General features: G+C 32.5%; 2 protein-coding genes across 11 annotated transcripts; both read left to right on the plus strand.

The window, feature by feature from the left end:
• The first annotated feature begins 1,126 nt into the window (after positions 1–1,126).
• LOC138337051 (uncharacterized) lies at positions 1,127–16,021 on the plus strand. Of its 8 annotated transcripts, XR_011210897.1 has the most exons (8): positions 1,127–1,675; positions 4,229–4,303; positions 5,790–5,833; positions 7,243–7,354; positions 7,690–7,746; positions 9,791–9,925; positions 11,729–11,803; positions 12,780–12,941. XR_011210897.1 is itself a non-coding variant. In XM_069287525.1 (7 exons), the coding sequence occupies exons 1-7, from the start codon at positions 1,607–1,609 to the stop codon at positions 14,648–14,650; spliced, it is 549 nt and encodes a 182-aa protein (XP_069143626.1). In that variant the 5' UTR covers positions 1,127–1,606; the 3' UTR covers positions 14,651–15,658. The 8 variants fall into 8 exon arrangements, 7 of the variants coding, with proteins under 7 accessions (XP_069143626.1, XP_069143629.1, XP_069143628.1 ...); XM_069287525.1 differs by lacking the exons at positions 7,690–7,746; positions 9,791–9,925 and adding an exon at positions 14,616–15,658 and having other exon boundaries at positions 12,777–12,915; XM_069287528.1 differs by lacking the exons at positions 7,690–7,746; positions 9,791–9,925 and adding an exon at positions 14,619–14,695 and having other exon boundaries at positions 12,777–12,915.
• LOC101259957 (protein yippee-like At5g53940) lies at positions 14,619–21,201 on the plus strand. 3 transcript variants are annotated; one of them, XM_069287532.1, is made up of 6 exons: positions 14,619–14,754; positions 16,316–16,390; positions 18,858–18,901; positions 20,396–20,504; positions 20,713–20,768; positions 20,928–21,201. In XM_069287532.1, the coding sequence occupies exons 1-6, from the start codon at positions 14,659–14,661 to the stop codon at positions 20,989–20,991; spliced, it is 444 nt and encodes a 147-aa protein (XP_069143633.1). In that variant the 5' UTR covers positions 14,619–14,658; the 3' UTR covers positions 20,992–21,201. The 3 variants fall into 3 exon arrangements, with proteins under 3 accessions (XP_069143633.1, XP_069143635.1, XP_069143634.1); XM_069287534.1 differs by lacking the exon at positions 14,619–14,754 and adding an exon at positions 17,364–17,499 and having other exon boundaries at positions 16,308–16,390; XM_069287533.1 differs by lacking the exon at positions 14,619–14,754 and having other exon boundaries at positions 16,316–17,499.
• The last annotated feature ends 688 nt before the right edge of the window (positions 21,202–21,889 follow it).

A 21,889-nucleotide genomic window follows, 5' to 3' on the forward strand; every position in this document is an offset into this window, starting at 1 on the left:
ATGTACTTGCTTACTCTTTTAGAAAAAAACTAAATATAGATATTCTCAATCACTCGGTTGAGTTTGGTGTGGCGAATGTAGCATGTCAAAAGGAAAACTAAATATTTATTCTCAAATAGGGATCACATTCCACCGGATCACTCGATTGAGTTTGGTGTAGTGAGTGTAGTATCTCAAAAAGGATGTAAACTAAGTGTGTGTATATATATATATATATATATATATATATTCATATAGGGATCAAATTTCACCCAATCACTTTCAGTTAGTGCAGGGAGTGAGTGTGGTATCCTAAAAAGGAAGGTCGTAAATAATATACATATATTCAAATAGCGATTAAATTTTACCCATTCACTAGATTAAGGTTGGTATAGTGCGCGTAGAATCTAAAAAGGATGTTGCTTTGTCTTTCCTTTCGATCACATTCATTTAATAAACTTGATTAATGTTCATTGTTTATATCTCTATATGATTTGCGATATACATTTTCTTTAGTATTGAAATTCTATTTTAAATGTGGGCAAATTATTAGTTTCATCTCCTTACCATTCACAGCTTTAAAAACACCATCTAATATGAGTGGGTGTTGAGTTCTTTGCTTCGATTTGATTTTTTGGTTTTCATTTTTAAAAAAAAGTGTGCAATGTATATTAAATCAAACTAATTCAGTTCGGGTCGATTTACTTTGGTATTTTTAAATTAGTTATTGGGTGTGAATGAAAAATAAAATAAGAGTAAAGTATAAAATACTTAGAAATTAAAACTATTTTAAGGAATGATGTGTATTATCGTGGAACACTTGTTGTGCTAACTAAACAATTATATTTATCTTTATCAGGAACTTTGTGTCTCCAACAATTTATCGACTAAAACAAGTATGAAAAATTGTTCCTTTACATAACATTGGTAGAAATATGTTTGAGTTTCTTTTGAAAATTAATATTTCACGTTAGCTATTGAATTATATATTTGGTGTTACTTTGATTTTTTCATGAATGATTTAATTATTGATTTAGTTAAGAGATTGTCTACAACGGAGTCAATCATTTTTAAAATGAAAGCTCAGTTTTTTGTGCATCGAAGTTTTTAGACCCAACATCGAATCGAAGAACTGAACTTCCTAATTAATAACACCGACACCAAACCAAAGAACTAAATTAGTTCAGTTTTTCAATTTTTTGATATTTATACTTATTTACTACATTTAATCGATTAACTAAATGTAAATACACCCTCAAGCCTCTACATACAATAGACTAGCAAGTGATATCAAATTTTTGGACAAAACATAAGTGTTGAAATTATACTTAGTGAGAATTTAAGATAGTATTTCAATGATATTACGAGAGGGGAAGTGTATTGAATTTCAATTACTTAAAGTTAAGGAATATTTTGAAGGTTGCTAAGATAATGGATATATCTATGGGGTTGAGTGTGTTGGGGATCCTTACACCATACCAAACGAACCTCCTTTCCTTCTTCCAAATCCGAAGATGCAATATGCAGATCTTCCGATATTGATTGCAATTAGCGATTCGTTTATCTACGGTTTGCTTTTTGCTATTCCAATTTTGTTAATGAAGAAGAAGAAGTAAATCTGAACAGAATGGGAGAACGCAAGTCTTCATCTAAGGAAAAATCTTCCAGAAAGAAGAGGCTCAAAGTTTCCTCTAAGGTATTTTTTTTTAACTCTACTTTTCGATGCTTTCCGTTTATTCACATAATAACATTCGTTCGCTTGCTCAGTATTATGTATGGTGTGTTGCTTTCTTTCTATTTCGCGTTGAATTTCTGTGTATAGTTATGTATTTTAGGGTTTATGTCATTCAACTATGAGAATTTATTGAACTTTGTTTTGTATCAAATGAAATCACTCAACCTAGGTTTTTATTTTCAATAATCTTTATAGGTTATTGAATTATGAGAATTCACCTTTAGTTTGATTTTAAAGGACTTGTGTTTATGTTTTTACCTGTTTACTGAATTAATTTTGTGATGTTATGGAATATTTGTAAATGTTTTCCTTTCGTAGTGATGCCAATAGTTTCATTTTTACTGGTGGAGGAAATATGGAAGAGAATTAAAAAATAAATGTGCTCAGACTCACCAAAATTGTTGTTGCATCCGTGTTGGATCATTCCAAAATGCACTACTTTCGGAGGGTACGGCACACACACGGCAGCATTTTTATAAGAGTGAACAACATAAGCTATATTGAACATAAGTCCAAGCAACATATGTAATTAGCTGGTTTAATTTTTGGGTCTTTTCATGTGTATCATTAGGGGTTGTTTTTTGGGGGATAAAAATTAAGCTAGCCGTTCTTTCAGCTAAAAGTTAAAATGAATCTTTTTTCCAAGAACATGGGTCAAAAAGTAGTTCAAAAGGCTGGTTATTTTGGGTACAATACTAATATGAGTTGACATTACTGAACAGGGAAAATATAAGTCCTACTCCTTCCAGTTTGCTTAGAAGGGATTGTTTTCATGTAAATATTCATATACAAATCTGTAATATGGTAAGGCTTGATGTGGTATAGCTCATGATCGCCCGTGAGAGTGTTAAGTCACAATGCATAGTCATTTGAATCTTATAGTCAGAGTTCCATAAATCGTTTATTGTTCTTTGTATTTTTTTTGTTTTCTGCTCTATCTGCAAAATAAGCTTAGTGGAGCAAATCTAGAATTAATTATCAAAATAAACAATTATCTGCACCTTTTAATACTTGGTATTTTTTAGAAGCCACCATGAAAAACAGATATCTTAGATCTTGTATTAAATACATTCTCTTTTGTTTCAATTTGGAATTCGTTAACTGACACTCAGAAGAAAGAATTATGAAAGACTATATAATGCTTAATCATCCCAGCACAATTTGAACACTCTTTATTGCATTATATTTATAATTCAAATTAGGCATGCTTTCTATAGAACAATGTAAGGTTACCTCCTGTTTTCTTATCAATTCCAATTTATTATCCTTCGTTACACATCTTCATGTGTTGTGTGGTTAGATACGGAAGAGAAAAAGAAGAAGAAACAAATCCAAGAAGTTATCCAGTTCTGAGGATGACTCGTGATCTTCTGCTTCCTCTGATTATTCTAGCAGTCCACAGTCTTTGTCCTCCGATTCAGAGGTTGATTGTTTTAGGAAAAGACATAGGTACTCACGTGATATAGAACACCTGTAGAAAAGAACTCAAAGAATATCTTCAAGCCAAGATGTCAGTGACGGTTCACCCCCTTTAAAGAAAAGAAAAAGGTCAAATAGAAAGATTCTTGATTATGGGAGAGAAGTGTAGAAGAAGAAGCGAAAGAGACACGCTAGTATTAGCTCCACAAACAGTGACTCATGAAGTTGTTCTAGGAAAATAGTATTAGCTCCAAAGGTAGAGATTTTGAGAGCTTCTCCACTTGCCAAGATACAACTAATATTGGTAAATAGGAAGCGATAACAAAATTGAGTTTGATTAATAGACATTTGCATATAATACTTAAGGTTCCTAATATTTATAGTTTTAACAAATTAATCTCGTCTTAAAATACCTGACGTCTGAAGAATTTTTTTTATTATATCTATGTTTTAAATTTTCTAATTTAATTAGTAAAGAATTATTACTGATTAAAGAGTAATAAATAAAAAGTAATATAAACTAGTATACTTATGATTAAAAATATTGCTATAAATACTTTTGCAAAGCATTGTCCAAATAAAATAGGCATAACATGTAAATATATCTTTTAATTTGTCTTCCATACTAAGACGAATGGATCTATTTGTTTAATTTATACAAGCTTAGGTGTCTATTTATACATAATTAAAATTGAAAGGCATAAATATTTTCTTAAGCTACATTAAAAACACATTTATGTATTATGCAATAAAACACTGATAGCTCTTTTTTATACATTTAAACAGCTCTAAAAGATAGGATTAGGTGGCGTTGAAGTTAATAAAACAAAATCTGCGTCGCATGTAATAATAAGCCGGTTTTCTACTTTGTTTTTTATGGTATTTGACACTCACTTCTGTGGGCTTAATACCAAATCCTTAAAACCCCTGATAATCCTTGGTGTTTTCATCCTTTCTTTAAGACTTCTGTGGGCTTGATTACCAAATCCTTAAAACTCCTCATAAGCCTTGTGTTCTCATCCCTTCTTTAAGAAGGGTTTCATTTTGGGGAAATTGAGGCCGAGTGAAGTGAAAATGGGGAGATTATTTTTTCAGGATCTTGAAGGCAAAACCTTCAATTGCAAATTCTGCAAAACCAAACTTGCCCGTGCTGATCAACTTATTACCAAGGTACAATTTTTCCCCTTTTATTTTTTATTTTTTTGTTGAATGACTAGATTTAGCTATGTAAAATCCCGATCTTTCATTTGACATGGCTAAATATCCTACAAGTGAAAATCTCACCTTTTTTATAGGTAGTAAATAAGTAATTTTTATGTAGTTTAGTGCAAATGTAATGCTTTTCTTGTTAATTCAGTAGTGTCAAATTTACGATTTCGTCATTTCTCATCATGAATTTGAATTGACCATTAGGAAAATGGTTAATTGAGTTATTGATGGAAGAGAGTGCAGATTTTATTTGTCTCTAAAAAATGTTGCTGATTAGATCCAGAAATGAGTGACTATTTCATGAGAGATAGCAGTGACGTGTGAAGATGTTTGGAAGCTCTCAAGCTTGTTGGATCATGTCAATTTTATGTATATTTAGAGATGTTTGAACAAAATAGTTCATAGTTTAGCTAGATTTTCTATTTTTTTTTGAAGGATATCTCTTGGGAGAGGTTTTTCCCAAGTTGGATCGTGCATGATGCTAAGGGTACATTGAATTTCGTAGTTTTTGATGCAATAATACGAAGTGTTAAGTTTCGGTGAAAAAGTTCATGAATCTGACAAGTTTAATGTTGGTTGCCAAGCATACATTAACCCTCCTCTCTTGTTTAAGCGTGAAACTCATTAAACACGTTCTTTTAGATAAAAACTCAATTGTAGATTCTTCTTTGCTGCGTGTGCTAAAAGCAAAGTTGCATTTGGGACCTGGTGTTGGGATGCAACTATTCTTTGAACATAGACATCTTGCTATTTAAACAGGGAAGGTTGTCTTCTCTTTTAGAGGAAAGAAAAGATTTTGGGGATAGAAAGAAGGCAACAAAAACAAGTGAAAAAATCAAACAACGTTAAATTAAATAATTAAGTCTAAAAGAATCAGTACTAAGAAAAAGGAGGAGATAGGTGAAATGCCTTGACTCCTTAATTGTCCAGTGAAGCAAACAAAATAGTTAAAGTACTGTAGAGGTCTGGAATCGAACTGACACAACCTAGAAGGAATTTCCGGAGTTTTGCCTGTGGCATCAGGTATTATTTTATCAACGAGTGGCACTCTTGACTCTTTATTGTAAAGTTTTTTTTCTCTCTCTCTATATATACACTTATATGTACCGAGTTTCGGATGAGGCTTTTTGGTGACGTGGCACCCCCTCAGCCCTTAGTAGATCCTCCCTTGGTCAAAAGGTACTCCTTTTTTCACTCGTAAGTAAAATATATGCATAAAAATTGTCTAGCACCAATAGGTGATGTAAGTTGGAATCCTCAAAGCAAGTGAAATTCATTGGAACTCAAGAAGTTTCTTTTATCTCATTGTGTATGAATTATCAGTTTACTTTCTTTGTCGTGGTATATTGCATGAGAAAATTATGTTTCATCTTTGCTGCATAAATTGCATTCCATTTTGCAATGGTCAACTATGTCTGACAAAATCTCCTTAATGCTATTCATTCAGGCTCTACATTGCAGAAGTGGAAGAGCATACCTGATCAATAAAGTGTGAGTGGCCTCTAACGTTATATTGATAGTATACATTGCTATTTCATGAATCCGTATTTTTGTTTTACAAGTGATTTAATTTGTCGATAAACCTGCATCCATTCGTGAATGACGACTGGTGCTTTCTTTTTGGGGCTTGTACGTTACTGTATCTGTTGTCGGGAGAAAAAGCTGATTAATATGTTTGGCACATCATTCGGACGCAGTTGATAGGTTTTTCTCCTAATTGGTTAAGTGTTACGTCACCATTAACAACCTGTTGCGTCTTTTTTCAGTGAGTTATAGGCAATACGGTCATTTTTATTCAACAGAATGCCATTTGTGACCAGTTACCAGTTTCAAAAAAGAAAAAAAAAGAGAATGCCATTTGTGACCAAGTATATGTGGAATGAATGATATTGCCTGTCCGGACATTTTTCTTTTTGACATTGTAGGGGTTTATTTAATAATACTACCAAGATGGTACAAAAAGTACAAGCCACCAAAAAGACAAGTAGCAACCTTTTTTATTCTTATTATTATTCCTTTAAATTTCGGGGGTGGGGGGTTATAGATATAAATTGCTATTGCAAAGAAATGCACTTGAGGGCTGAGGCGTGTAGGAACTTCTCACATTTGATTCAAAATACTTTGTCATGCTTTCTATGGTATTTTTTAATGGTTTCTTTTCTTTTGTTATTTCTTTTTCAATCTTCTTTGATATGTTTATCCTTGAGCCAAGGGTCTATAGGAAACAACCTCTCTACCTCCAAAGTTAGGCGTATGATTTGACACACTATACCCTTTCTAGACCCCTGCCTGTAGGATTACATTGGGTAAGTAGTTGTTGTTGTTGATTGCAAGTTCCAATGGCTCGCTCTACATCAGCATCAGCATCAGCTAGATATTATGTGCATTTGAGCATGACTGTTTGACTTAGGCTATACGGTTTGCTTAATTGTCAGAGGTATGTACTGTACGTACATACATATGTATTATGCTTGAATTCTTCTTGCCCATCTATTTTCAAGATTTTGGATTCCTTGGATTAGCCTGGCTGCCCAGATTGTATGTTGTCATCAGCAACTATAGTTCAAATTTTCGTAGTTTCATAAATGAGTTATCGACTTAGCAAGTCAAAACATGCTGGATGGAATCTGTACTTTTGCATGGTTGCTTGGTGTAGACTGGAGTTTTCTGAGCGGCTGTAGTTGGTAGAAGGCCAGTTTCCTTTTTTAAAGATGTTGCTATGTTTAAAGCTTATTTCCTGACAGGAAGCTAATCTGAATTGACTGTGTTGGGCACCATCCAGATCCTTTCACCAAACCAAGCGAATCTCCTTACCATCCTAAATCCGAATTAACAATTTGCAGATTTTCCGATATTGATTGCAATTAGCGATTCGTTTATCTGCGGTTTGCTTTTTGCAGTTCCGATTTTGTTAACGAAGAAGAAGAAGTAAATCTGAACACAATGGGGGAACACAAGTCTTCATCTAAGAAAAACTCTTCCAGAATGAAGAGGCTCAATGTTTCCTCTAAGGTATTTTTTTCCAACTCTCCTTTTCGATGCTTTCCATGTATTAACATAATAATATTCGTTTCGCTTGCTCAGTATTATGTATAATTAAAGTTCGTGTGTGGTGTGTTGCTTTATTTCTATTTCGTTTTGAATATCTGTGTATATTTATGTATTTTAGGTGTTTATCTTTATCTTAAACTAAAGTTATTGAACTTGTTTTGTATCAAATAAAATCATTCAACTTAAGGTTTTAATTTTTAATCTACTTTAATTTGCTTTTTAAGGGCTTATGTTTTTTCTGATTACGGAATTAATTTTTGTGATGTTATGGAATATTTGTTAATGTCCTTTTGTAGAGATGCTAATAGTTCCCTTTTTACTGGTGATGGAAATATGGAAGAGAATTAAAACTGGTTAGTTATCTGCTATGTTGCTCGGATTCTCCATAAATGTTAGTTGCACCCGTATTAGATCCTCCTAAAATGCACTACTTTTTGTGGATTAAGCACCCGGCGACATTTTTGAAGAGTTCGAACAAACATAAGTTATATGTACCCTCTGTTGAACACAAGTCCAAGCAACATATGTAATTAGCTGATTTTACTTTTGGGTCTTTTCATTGTGTACCATCAGGGGATGTTTTTTGGGGGATAAAAATTAAGATAGTCGTTCTTTTAGCTAAAAATTAAAATGAAACTGTTTTCCAAGAACAAGGGTCAAAAGGTAGTTCAAAAGGCTGGTTGTTTTGGGTACAATACTTGTATGAGTTGACATTACTGAACTGGGAGAATAGAAGTCCTACTCCTTCCAGTTTGCTTAGAAGGTATTATTTTCACGTAAATATTCATATACATATCTGTAATATTGTAAGGCTTCATGTGATATAGCTCATGATTGCTCGTGGGAGTGTTAAGTCACATTGCATAGTCATTTGGATCGCTATAGTTAGAGTTCCATGAATCATTTATTGTTCTTTGTATTTTTTTTGTTTTCTGCTCTATCCGCAATACAACCTTAGTGGAGCAAATCTAGAGTTATTAATGAAAAGAAACAATTACTGCACCTGTTAATACTTGGTATCTTTTAGGAGCAACCATGGAAAAACAGATATCTAAGATATTTTATTAAATATATTCTCTTTTGTTTCAATTTGTAATTCCTTAACTGACATCCAGAATAAAGAACTATGAAAGACTCTACAATAATTGATCATGCCAACACGCTTTGTACACTCGTTAATTGAATATATTTAATACCCAAATATTCATGGAGATGTTTTCATGAGAAATTGCATTATATTTTTAATTAATATTAGGCATACTTTCGTAGAACAATGTAAGGTTACCTCCTATTTTCTTATCAATACATTCTCGTCTTTTTGCTGGCAATTCCACTTTATTATCCTTCATTATACATCTTCACGTGTTGTGTGGTTAGATACGCAAGAGAAAAAGCAGAAGAAACAAATCCAAGAGGTTATCCAGTTCCAAGGATGACTTGTCATCTCCTGCTTCTTTCTATTATTCTAGCAGTCCACTGTTTTTGTCCTCTGATTCATAGGTTGATTATAGTAGGAAAAAACGTAGGCACTCACGTGATATGAAACACGTGAAGACAAGAACTTGGATAAGATATTCAAGCCAAGATGTCAGTGAGAGTTCACCCCCGTAAAGAAAGAAAACTGTCAAATAGAAAGAGTCTTGATTATGGGAGAAAAGTACGAAAGAGACAATAGTATTAGCTCCGGAGGTAGAGATTCTAAGAGCTTTTCCACTTGCCAAGATGCAACTAATAGTGGTATATAGAAAGCTACTATAATATTGAGTTTAATTAAAATACATTTGCATATACTACTTAAGGTTCCAAATATTTATTGCTTTAACAAATTAATCTTGTCTTAAAATACCTGATGTTTGAAGATTTCTTTTTATTATATCTAAGTTTTAATTTTTTTAAATTTAATTAGTAAAGTATTATGACCGATTAAAGAGAGACAAATAAAAAGGTAATATGAACAAGTATAGTTGTGATTAAAAATATTACTATAATTACTTTTGCAAAGCGATGTCCAAATAAAGTAGGCATAATAAATAAATATATCTTTTAATTTGTCTTCTATACTAAGGCGAATGTATCTATTTATTTAATTTGTATAAGTTTAAAAGTCTATTTATACATATTTAAAAGTGAAGGACATAAATATTTGCTTAACCTACATTTAAAACACGTTTATGTATTACACAATAAAATACTGATAGATCTTTTTTATACATTTGAACAACACTAAAAGATAAGATTAGGTGGTTTTGAAGTTAATAAAACAAAATCTGCGCCACATGTTAAAATAAGCCGGTTTCTACTTTGTTTTTATGGAATTTAACACTCACTTCTGTGGGCTTAACTCTAAATCCTTAAAACCCCTCTAAGCCTTGTACTTTTCATCCATTCTATAAGAAGGGTTTCGATTTGGGAAATTGAGGCTGCGTGAAGTGAAAAATGGGGAGATTATTTTTGGTGCATCCTGATGGCAAAACTTACAATTGCAAATTTTGTGATGCCAAACTTGGTCACGTTGGTTCACTTGTTTCAAAGGTACAATTTTCCCCCTTTTTATTGTTTTTGGCTGATTGACAAGATCTAGCTATGTAAAATCCCGATCTTTCATTTTATATGGTTTTTTGTACATCCTGATCACTTTTTGGTACAAGTAAAAAATTTCACCTTTTGTATAGGTAGTAATGAGTTGTTTTTATGTTGTTCAGTGCAAATGTAATGCTTTTCTTGTTAATTCAGAAGTTTCAAATTTTACGAATTTGTCTCAGTTTCAATTAAACTTAGTGGAGCAAATCTAGAATTAATTATCAAAACAAACAATTATCTGCACCTATTGATACTTGGTATTTTTTAGAAGCCACCATGAAAAACAGATATCTAAGATCTTGTATTAAATACATTCTCTTTTGTTTCAATTTGTAATTCGTTAACTGAAACTCAGAAGAAAGAATTATGAAAGAATATAATGCTTAATCATCCCAGCACACTTTGAACACTCTTTATTGCGTTATATTTATAATTAAAATTAGGCATGCTTTCTATAGAGCAATGTAAGGTTACCTCCTGTTTTCTTATCGATTCCAATTTTTAATCCTTCATTACACTTCTTCATGTGTTGTGTGGTTAGATACGGAAGAGAAATAGCAGAAGAAACAAATCCAAGAAGTTATCCAGTTCTGAGGATGACTCGTGATCTTCTGCTTCCTCTGATTATTCTAGCTGTCCACAGTCTTTGTCCTCCGATTCAGAGGTTGATTATAGTAGGAAAAGACGTAGGTACTCACGTAATATAGAACACGTGTAGAAAAGAACTCAAAGATGATTTTCAAGCCAAGATGTAAGTGACGGTTCACCCCCTTTAAAAAAAAGAGAAAGGTCAAATAGAAAGATTCTTGATTATGGGACAAAAGTGCTGAAGAAGAAGCGAAAGAGACACGCTAGTATTAGCTCCACAAACAGTGACTCATGAAGTTGTTCTAGGAAAATAGTATTAGCTCCAAAGGTAGAGATTTTGAGAGCTTCTCCACTTGCCTAGATACAACTAATAGTGGTAAATAGGAAGCGATAACGAAATTGAGTTTGAATAGTAGACATTTGCATATAATCCTTAAGGTTCCTAATATTTTTAGTTTTAACAAATTAATCTTGTCTTAAAATACCTGACGTCTGAAGAATTTTTTTAATTATATCTAAGTTTTAAATTTTCTAATTTAATTAGTATAGAATTATTACTGTTTAAAGAGAAATAAATAAAAAGTAATATAAACTAGTATACTCGTGATTAAAAATATTGCTATAAATACTTTTGCAAAGCATTGTCCAAATAAAATAGGCATAATATATAAATATATCTTTTAATTTGTCTTCCATACTAAGACGAATGGATCTATTTGTTTAATTTATACAAGCTTAAGTGTCTATTTATACATAATTAAAAGTGAAGGGCATAAATATTTGCTTAACCTTCATTTAAAACACGTTTATGTATTATGCAATAAAATACTGATAGCTCTTTTTTATACATTTAAACAGCTCTAAAAGATAGGATTAGGTGGTTTGAAGTTAATAAAACAAAATCTGCGTCGCATGTAATAATAAGCCGGTTTTCTACTTTGTTTTTTTATGGTATTTGACACTCCCTTCTGTGGGCTTAATACCAAATCCTTAAAACCCCTGATAATCCTTGGTGTTTTCATCCTTTCTTTAAGACTTCTGTGGGCTTGATTACCAAATCCTTAAAACTCCTCATAAGCCTTGTGTTCTCATCCCTTCTTTAAGAAGGGTTTCATTTTGGGGAACTTGAGGCTGAGTGAAGTGAAAATGGGGCGATTATTTTTTCAGGATCTTGAAGGCAAAACCTTCAATTGCAAATTCTGCAAAACCAAACTTGCCCGTGCTGATCAACTTATTACCAAGGTACAATTTTTCCCCTTTTATTTTTTATTTTTTCTTGAATGACTAGATCTAGCTATGTAAAATCCCGATCTTTCATTTGACATGGCTAAATATCCTACAAGTGAAAATCTCACCTTTTTTATAGGTAGTAAATAAGTAATTTTTATGTAGTTTAGTGCAAATGTTATGCTTTTCTTGTTAATTCAGTAGTGTCAAATTTACGATTTCGTCATTTCTCATCATGAATTTGAATTTGACCATTAGGAAAATGGTTAATTGAGTTACGGATGGAAGAGAGTGCATATTTTATTTGTCTCTAAAAAATGTTGCTGATTAGATCCAGAAATGAGTGACTATTTCATGAGAGATAGCAGCGACGTGTGAAGATGTTTGGAAGCTCTCAAGCTTGTTGGATCATGTCGATTTTATGTATATTTAGAGATGTTTGAACAAAATAGTTCATAGTTTAGCTAGATTTTCTATTTCTTTATTGAAGGAGATCTCTTGGGAGAGGTTTTTCCCCATGTTAGATCGTGCATGATGCTAAGGGTACATTGAATTTCGTAGTTTTTGATGCAAATGTACAAAGTGTTAAGTTTCGTTGAAAAAGTTCATGAATCTGACAAGCTTAATGTTGTTTGCCAAGCATACATTAGCCCTCCTCTTTTGTTTAAGCGTGAAACTCATTAAACACGTTCTTTTAGATAAGAACTCAATTGTAGATTCTTCTTTGCTGCCTGTGCTAAAAGCAAAGTTGCATTTGGGATCTGGAGGTTTTGCGATGCAACTATTCTTTGAACATAGACATCTTGCTATTTAAAAAGGGAAGGTTGTCTTCTCTTTTATATGTTAATAAAACAAAATCTGCGCCACATATAAAAATAAGCCGGTTTTCTACTTTGTTTTTATGGAATTTAACATTCACTTCTGTGGGCTTAACTCTCCAAATCCTTAAAACCCCTCTAAGCCTTGTACTTTTCATCCATTCTATAAGAAGGGTTTCGATTTGGGGAGATTGAGGCTGTGTGAAGTGAAAAATGGGGAGATTATTTTTGGTGCATCCTTATGGCAAAACTTACAAGTGCAAATTCTGCGATGCCAAACTTGGTCACGTTGGTTCACTTGTTTCAAAGGTACAATTTTTCCCCTTTTTATTATTTTTGGTTGATTGACAAGATCTAGCTATGTAAAATCCCGATCTTTCATTTTATATGGTTTTTTGTACATCCTGATCTTTCATTTGACATGGTTTTTGGTACATCCTGATCACTTTTTGGTACAAGTAAAAAATTTCACCTTTTGTATAGGTAGTAATGAGTTGTTTTTATGTTGTTCAGTGCAAATGTAATGCTTTTCTTGTTAATTCAGAAGTTTCAAATTTTACGAATTTGTCTCAGTTTCAATTAAACTTAGTGGAGCAAATCTAGAATTAATTATCAAAACAAACAATTATCTGCACCTGTTAATACTTGGTATTTAGAAGCCACCATGAACAACAGATATCTAAGATCTTGTATTAAATACATTCTCTTTTGTTTCAATTTGTAATTCGTTAACTGACACTCAGAAGAAAGAATTATGAAAGACTATATAATGCTTAATCATCCCAGCACACTTTGAACACTCTTTATTGCGTTATATTTATAATTAAAATTAGGCATGCTTTCTATAGAACAATGTAAGGTTACCTCCTGTTTTCTTATCGATTCCAATTTATTATCCTTCATTACACATCTTCATGTGTTGTGTGGTTAGATACGGAAGAGAAATAGCAGAAGAAACAAATCCAAGAAGTTATCCAGTTCTGAGGATGACTCGTGATCTTCTGCTTCCTCTGATTATTCTAGCTGTCCACAGTCTTTGTCCTCTGATTCAGAGGTTGATTATAGTAGGAAAAGACGTAGGTACTCACGTAATATAAAACACGTGTAGAAAAGAACTCAAAGAAGATTTTCAAGCCAAGATGTAAGTGACGGTTCACCCCCTTTAAAGAAAAGAGAAAGGTTAAATAGAAAGATTCTTGATTATGGGACAAAAGTGCAGAAGAAGAAGCGAACGAGACACGCTAGTATTAGCTCCACAAACAGTGACTCGTGAAGTTGTTCTAGGAAAATAGTATTAGCTCCAAAGGTAGAGATTTTGAGAGCTTCTCCACTTGCCTAGATACAACTAATAGTGGTAAATAGGAAGCGATAACGAAATTGAGTTTGAATAGTAGACATTTGCATATAATCCTTAAGGTTCCTAATATTTTTAGTTTTAACAAATTAATCTTGTCTTAAAATACCTGACGTCTGAAGAATTTTTTTAATTATATCTAAGTTTTAAATTTTCTAATTTAATTAGTATAGAATTATTACTGTTTAAAGAGAAATAAATAAAAAGTAATATAAACTAGTATACTCGTGATTAAAAATATTGCTATAAATACTTTTGCAAAGCATTGTCCAAATAAAATAGGCATAATATATAAATATATCTTTTAATTTGTCTTCCATACTAAGACGAATGGATCTATTTGTTTAATTTATACAAGCTTAAGTGTCTATTTATACATAATTAAAAGCGAAGGGCATAAATATTTGCTTAACCTTCATTTAAAACACGTTTATGTATTACGCAATAAAATACTGATAGATCTTTTTTATACATTTGAACAACACTAAAAGATAAGATTAGGTGGCTTTGAAGTTAGTAAAACAAAATCTGCGCCACATGTAAAAATAAGCCGGTTTCTACTTTGTTTTTATGGAATTTAACACTCACTTCTGTGGGCTTAACTCTAAATCCTTAAAACCCCTCTAAGCCTTGTACTTTTCATCCATTCTATAAGAAGGGTTTCGATTTGGGGAAATTGAGGCTGTGTGAAGTGAAAAATGGGGAGATTATTTTTGGTGCATCCTGATGGCAAAACTTACAATTGCAAATTCTGCGATGCCAAACTTGGTCACGTTGGTTCACTTGTTTCAAAGGTACAATTTTTCCCCTTTTTATTATTTTTGGTTGATTGACTAGATCTAGCTGTGTAAAATCCCGATCTTTCATTTTATATGGTTTTTTGTACATCCTGATCTTTCATTTGACATGGTTTTTGGTACATCCTGATCACTTTTTGGTACAAGTAAAAAATTTCACCTTTTGTATAGGTAGTAATGAGTTGTTTTTATGTTGTTCAGTGCAAATGTAATGCTTTTCTTGTTAATTCAGAAGTTTCAAATTTTACGAATTTGTCTCAGTTTCAATTAAACTTAGTGGAGCAAATCTAGAATTAATTATCAAAACAAACAATTATCTGCACCTGTTAATACTTGGTATTTAGAAGCCACCATGAACAACAGATATCTAAGATCTTGTATTAAATACATTCTCTTTTGTTTCAATTTGTAATTCGTTAACTGACACTCAGAAGAAAGAATTATGAAAGACTATATAATGCTTAATCATCCCAGCACACTTTGAACACTCTTTATTGCGTTATATTTATAATTAAAATTAGGCATGCTTTCTATAGAACAATGTAAGGTTACCTCCTGTTTTCTTATCGATTCCAATTTATTATCCTTCATTACACATCTTCATGTGTTGTGTGGTTAGATACGGAAGAGAAATAGCAGAAGAAACAAATCCAAGAAGTTATCCAGTTCTGAGGATGACTCGTGATCTTCTGCTTCCTCTGATTATTCTAGCTGTCCACAGTCTTTGTCCTCTGATTCAGAGGTTGATTATAGTAGGAAAAGACGTAGGTACTCACGTAATATAAAACACGTGTAGAAAAGAACTCAAAGAAGATTTTCAAGCCAAGATGTAAGTGACGGTTCACCCCCTTTAAAGAAAAGAGAAAGGTTAAATAGAAAGATTCTTGATTATGGGACAAAAGTGCAGAAGAAGAAGCGAACGAGACACGCTAGTATTAGCTCCACAAACAGTGACTCGTGAAGTTGTTCTAGGAAAATAGTATTAGCTCCAAAGGTAGAGATTTTGAGAGCTTCTCCACTTGCCTAGATACAACTAATAGTGGTAAATAGGAAGCGATAACGAAATTGAGTTTGAATAGTAGACATTTGCATATAATCCTTAAGGTTCCTAATATTTTTAGTTTTAACAAATTAATCTTGTCTTAAAATACCTGACGTCTGAAGAATTTTTTTAATTATATCTAAGTTTTAAATTTTCTAATTTAATTAGTATAGAATTATTACTGTTTAAAGAGAAATAAATAAAAAGTAATATAAACTAGTATACTCGTGATTAAAAATATTGCTATAAATATTTTTGCAAAGCATTGTCCAAATAAAATAGGCATAATATATAAATATATCTTTTAATTTGTCTTCCATACTAAGACGAATGGATCTATTTGTTTAATTTATACAAGCTTAAGTGTCTATTTATACATAATTAAAAGTGAAGGGCATAAATATTTTCTTAAGCTACATTAAAAACACATTTATGTATCATCCCTTCTTTAAGAAGGGTTTCATTTTGGGGAAATTGAGGCCGAGTGAAGTGAAAATGGGGCGATTAGTTTTTCAGGATCTTGAAGGCAAAACCTTCAATTGCAAATTCTGCAAAACCAAACTTGCCCGTGCTGATCAACTTATTACCAAGGTACAATTTTTCCCCTTTTATTTTTTATTTTTTTGTTGAATGACTAGATCTAGCTATGTTAAATCCCGATCTTTCATTTGACATGGCTAAATATCCTACAAGTGAAAATCTCACCTTTTTTATAGGTAGTAAATACGTAATTTTTATTAGTTTAGTGCAAATGTAATGCGTTTCTTGTTAATTCAGAAGTGTCAAATTTACGATTTCATCATTTCTCATCATGAATTTGAAATTACCATTAGGAAAATGGTTAATTGAGTTACGGATGGAAGAGAGTGCAGATTTTATTTGTCTCTGAAAAATGTTGCTGATTAGATCCAGAAATGAGTGACCACTTCATGAGAGATAGCAGTGACGTGTGAAGATGTTTGGAAGCTCTCAAGCTTGTTGGATCATGTCGATTTTATGTATATTTAGAGATGTTTGAACAAAATAGTTCATAGTTTAGCTAGATTTTCTATTTCTTTTTTGAAGGAGATCTCTTGGGAGAGGTTTTTCCCAAATTGGATTGTGCATGATGCTAAGGGTACATTGAATTTCGTAGTTTTTGATGCAATAATATGAAGTGTTAATTTTCGTTGAAAAAGTTCATGAATCTGACAAGTTTAATGTTGGTTGCCAAGCATACATTAACCCTCCTCTTTTGTTTAAGCGTGAAACTCATTAAACACGTTCTTTTAGATAAGAACTCAATTGTAGATTCTTCTTTTCTACGTGTGCTAAAAGCAAAGTTGCATTTGGGATCTGGAGGTTTGGGGATGCAACTATTCTTTGAAGATAGACATCTTGCTATTTAAACAGGGAAGGTAGTCTTCTCTTTTATAAGTTAATAAAACAAAAATCTGCGCCACATGTATAAATAAGCCGGTTTTCTACTTTGTTTTTATGGAATTTAACACTCAATTCTGTGGGCTTAACTCCAAATCCTTAAAACCCCTCTAAGCCTTGTACTTTTCATCCATTCTATAAGAAGTGTTTCGGTTTGGGGAAATTGAGGCTGTGTTAAGTGAAAAATGGGGAGATTATTTTTGGTGCATCCTGAAGGCAAAACTTACAATTGCAAATTCTGCGATGCCAAACTTGGTCACGTTGATTCACTTGTTTCAAAGGTACAATTTTTACCCTTTTAATTGTTTTTTGTTGATTGACTAGATCTAGCTATGTAAAATCCTGATCTTTCATTTTATATGGTTTTTGGTACATCCTGATCTTTCATTTGACATGGTTTTTGGTACATCCTGATCACTTTTTGGTACAAGTAAAAAATTTCACCTTTTGTATAGGTAGTAATGAGTTGTTTTATGTTGTTCAGTGCAAATGTAATGCTTTTCTTGTTAATTTAGAAGTTTCAAATTTTACGAATTTGTTTCGGTTTCAATTTTTTTTTACGAATTTCTCAATCCTCATCATGAATTTCAATTGACCATTAGGAAAATGGTTGATTGAGTTAGGGATGGTAGTGTGAAGATTGTATTTGACTCTAAAAAATTGTTGTTGAAATGATCCAGAAATGAGTGACTACTTCACTAAAGATAGAAGTGACGTGTGAAGACACTTGGAAGCTTTCAAGCATGTTGGATCATGTCGATTTTATGTATATTCATAGATGTTTGAACAAAATAGTTCATAGTTTAGCTAGATTTTTTATTTCTTTGTTGAAGCAGATCTCTTGGGAGAGGTTTTTTCCAAGTTGGATCCTGCATGATGCTAAGGGGTACATTTAAATTTTGTAGTCGTTGATGCAATAATACAGATTGTTTAGTTTCAGTGAAAAAGTTCATGAATCTGACGAGTTTTATGTTGATTGCCAAGCATACATTAACCCTTCTCTTTTGTTTAAGCGTGGCACTTATTAAACATGTCGTTTTAAATAAGAACTTAATTGTAGATTCTTCTTTGTTGTGTGTACTAAAAGCAAAGTTGCATTTGGGATTTGGAGGTTTGGGGTGGGACATTGTTTTGAACATAGACATCTTGCTATTTAGCTACTCCAAATAGATTAAACATTAGGTTGATTTGATCAACTTTGAGCTTCGGTTCGGTTTATTTGTCTCTTTTTTTCTTTCTATTCATATAGATAAATCGATCGGATGGGAATAATGTAGTAATTATGACAACTTGGAACAAAGCATAAAGGTTCCAATAATGTTATCAATATTGAATATACATCATTCATTTAGAAATACCCTCGACGAGTTTTCTTTTTTTATACGGCCAATGATTTTACCTTGGAAAATATTCCATACTTTATGTAATAAACTGAACAATCATTATTCTCAAAGCAAGTAAAATTAATTGAAACTCAAGAAGTTTCTTTAATCTCATTGTGTATGAACTGTCAGTTTACTTTCTTTGTCGTGGTATATTGCATGAGAAAATTGTGTTTTGTTCTTTGCTATATAAATTGCATTTCATTTTGCAATGTTTAACTATGTCTGACAAAATCTCCTTTATGCTATTTATTCAGGCTTTACATTGCAGCAGTGGAAGAGCATACCGGTTCAATAAAGTGTGAGTTTCATATTGATAGTATACATTGCTATTTCATGAATCTGTATTTTTGTTTTACTGGTGATTTTATTTGTCGATAAACCTGCTTCCATTCGTGAATGACAACTGGTGCTTTCTTTTTGGGGCTTGTACGTTACAGTATCTGTTGTCGGGAGAAAGTGCTGATTAATATGTTTGGCGCATCATTCGGACGCAGTTGATAGGTGTTTCTCCTAATTGGTTAAGTGTTACGTCACCATTAACAACCTGTTGCGTCTATTTCCAGTGAGTTATAGGCAATCAATCATTTTCATTCAACAGAATACCATTTGTGACCAGTTACCAGTTTCAAAAAAGAAAAGAAAAAAACAAGAATGCCATTTGTGACCAAGTATATGTGGAATGAATGATATTGCCTGTCCGGACATTTTTCTTTCTGACATTGTAGGGGTTTATTTAATAATACTACCAAGATGGTACAAAAAGTACAAGCCACCAAAAAGACAAGTAGCAACCCTTCTTTATTCTTATTATTATTCCTTTAAATTTCGGGGGTGTGGGGTTATAGATATAAATGGCTATTGCAAAGAAATGCACTTGAGAGCTGAGGCGTGTAGGAACTTCTCACATTTGATTTAAAATGCTTTGTCATGCTTTCTATGGTATTTTTTAGTGATTTCTTTTTCAATCTTCTTTGATATGTTTATCCTTGAGCCAAGGGTCTATAGGAAACAACCTCTCTACCTCCAAAGTTAGGCGTATGATTTGACACACTATACCCTCCCCAGACCCCTGCCTGTTGGATTACATTGGGTAAGTAGTAGTTGTTGTTGATTGCAAGTTCCAATGGCTCGCTCAACATCAGCATCAGCTAGATATTATGTGCATTTGAGCATGACTGTTTGACTTAGGCTATACGGTTTGCTTAATTGTCAGAGGTATGTACTGTACGTACATACATATGTATTATGCTTGAATTCTTCTTGCCCGTCTATTTTCAAGATTTTGGTTTCCTTGGATTAGCCTGGCTGCCCAGATTGTATGTTGTCATCAGCAACTATAGTTCAAATTTTCATAGTTTCATAAATGAGTTATCGACTTAGCAAGTCAAAACATGCTGGATGGAATCTGTACTTTTGCATGGTTGCTTGGTGTAGACTGGAGTTTTCCGAGCGGCTGTAGTTGGTAGAAGGCCAGTTTCCTTTTTTAAAGATGTTGCTATGTTTGAAGCTTATTTTCTGACAGGAAGCTAATCTGAATCATCTTACTGCGGAAGCTTGTTTTTTAATTAGGGGTTGCATGAAATAGTTTATGTCATGGTGGGTAAGTGGTGATCACTCCAGGGGCACAATCTAGTTCAGTGGTCTTCTTTACTTGGCTTTCTTGATTTGTGCAAGAGATGTTGTTGTTAGCTCCATTTTCTGTTCTTTTATCCTTCCTCGGCCTGATCAGATTATGTTTCTTTTCCAATTCACATGATGGAATTTTTCACGTTTCTTTCTTTGTGTTATTCAGGGTAAATATAACTTTTGGAGAGAATGAGGAGAGGACGTTGCTTTCTGGAACGTACACTGTGAAGGATATATTTTGTCGTATCTGTGGGCAGATTCTTGGCTGGAAATATGTAATTCCTCTCATCCCCTCTTCTTTTTCCATAAGCACCAACACGTAGAGCCAAAAAAACATACAACCATGGGAACTCACGCACACACACAAATTTCCTTTTATTGTCTTTTGGGGGATACGAATCGGTGTATATATGTTAAACTCACACAGTATATGTAACACGCGTAGTTCTATTAACGACTAATATTTGTATCTTGTTTACACAGGAGAAATCCCATGAGGAAAGCCAGAAGTACAATGAAGGGAAATTTGTCCTTGAAAGGTTTAATTACTCTCTCATCCTCTTTGTATTTTATATTAAATAAAATAGTTACGTTAATTGTTAATTCGCATTACATTGTTATCGTAAAAAAATCAATATGCTCATTTGAAGTGTTCTTAATATAGCATTTCTATGTTGTTGATAATGTGTGTCGAACAGAGTCAAGATCATTGATGACGATGACGATGAATTCTACATTGATTACTCGTTCAAGCTCAAGTGATGATGAAGATGAAGATACAGTGTAAATTGTGGGAGCTTAGTGCACCAATTTGCAGATACTTGTATCTTATAAACTTAGCAAAAGAATAGTTGTATCTTATCTGGAGATCTCAGTTGTATCTTATCTGTAGATCTCCCCAAGTTTGTGGATGTTAAAACTAAGTTGCTGCAGAAGTGTTCTCTAATCAATATGAGCTTGACTTGTGTTAAATGTTTTATTGGCCTTGCATGTTCTTTCTGCTTCATTATATTATTCTGCTCAGCATGGTTCGATCTGCTTTCTATTGTTTGTTGTGGTTTATTTAGGAGTCTACTTGCTTACGCTTTAAGAAAAAAATCAAATATATATATTAAATAGGGATCAAATATCACTCGATTGAGTTTGGTGTGCCCATTGTGGTATCTCAAAAAGAATGTGAATTATATATATAAATTCATATAGGGATCAACTTTTACTCGATTGAGTTTAATATAGCAGGTGTGCGGAATACAGAAAGGATGTTACTTGTTAGGGGATGTCCCCCATTTGGTCCTTTTTTTCTCCAATCAAATTCATGAATATTTGTAGATTATATCTCTATCCGGTTTGCGAGCTATTGATCTTTTTAAGAATTATTAAAATAATAATAAGAAAATATACAATTTCTTTTGTATGAGAGTTATTTTAAAATGAAAGAAGTTTTGAAATAATCATTAAATTTAACCTAAATTATTAATTTAATCTATAAATTATTGACAGTTTTAAAAATAAAATTTTAATTGACTAACTACATATAGGTACACTCTCAAAATACAACAGTATATAACAAATGATTTCAAATTTGTACAAACATATTGAATATACCTTAAATTCGGTGAAAATTTAAAATGTATTTTACATGTATTGCAAGATAACTTTT

Source organism: Solanum lycopersicum, chromosome 7 (genome assembly GCF_036512215.1).
Source record: "Solanum lycopersicum chromosome 7, SLM_r2.1".
In the NCBI taxonomy this organism is placed as follows: Eukaryota; Viridiplantae; Streptophyta; class Magnoliopsida; order Solanales; family Solanaceae; genus Solanum; species Solanum lycopersicum.

Excerpts from the sequence above, each read along its gene's own strand:
- LOC138337051 (XM_069287525.1), top strand. The coding sequence starts at position 1,607 with ATGGGAGAACGCAAGTCTTCATCTAAGGAAAAATCTTCCAGAAAGAAG. Across the intron at positions 1,676-4,228 it reads GGCTCAAAGTTTCCTCTAAG|GATCTTGAAGGCAAAACCTT; the intron begins GTATTTTTTTTT and ends TTATTTTTTCAG. Across the intron at positions 5,834-7,242 it reads GCATACCTGATCAATAAAGT|TTCCGATTTTGTTAACGAAG; the intron begins GTGAGTGGCCTC and ends TGCTTTTTGCAG.
- LOC101259957 (XM_069287532.1), top strand. The coding sequence starts at position 14,659 with ATGGGGAGATTATTTTTGGTGCATCCTGATGGCAAAACTTACAATTGC. Across the intron at positions 14,755-16,315 it reads TTGGTTCACTTGTTTCAAAG|GATCTTGAAGGCAAAACCTT; the intron begins GTACAATTTTTC and ends TTAGTTTTTCAG. Across the intron at positions 16,391-18,857 it reads CTGATCAACTTATTACCAAG|GCTTTACATTGCAGCAGTGG; the intron begins GTACAATTTTTC and ends CTATTTATTCAG.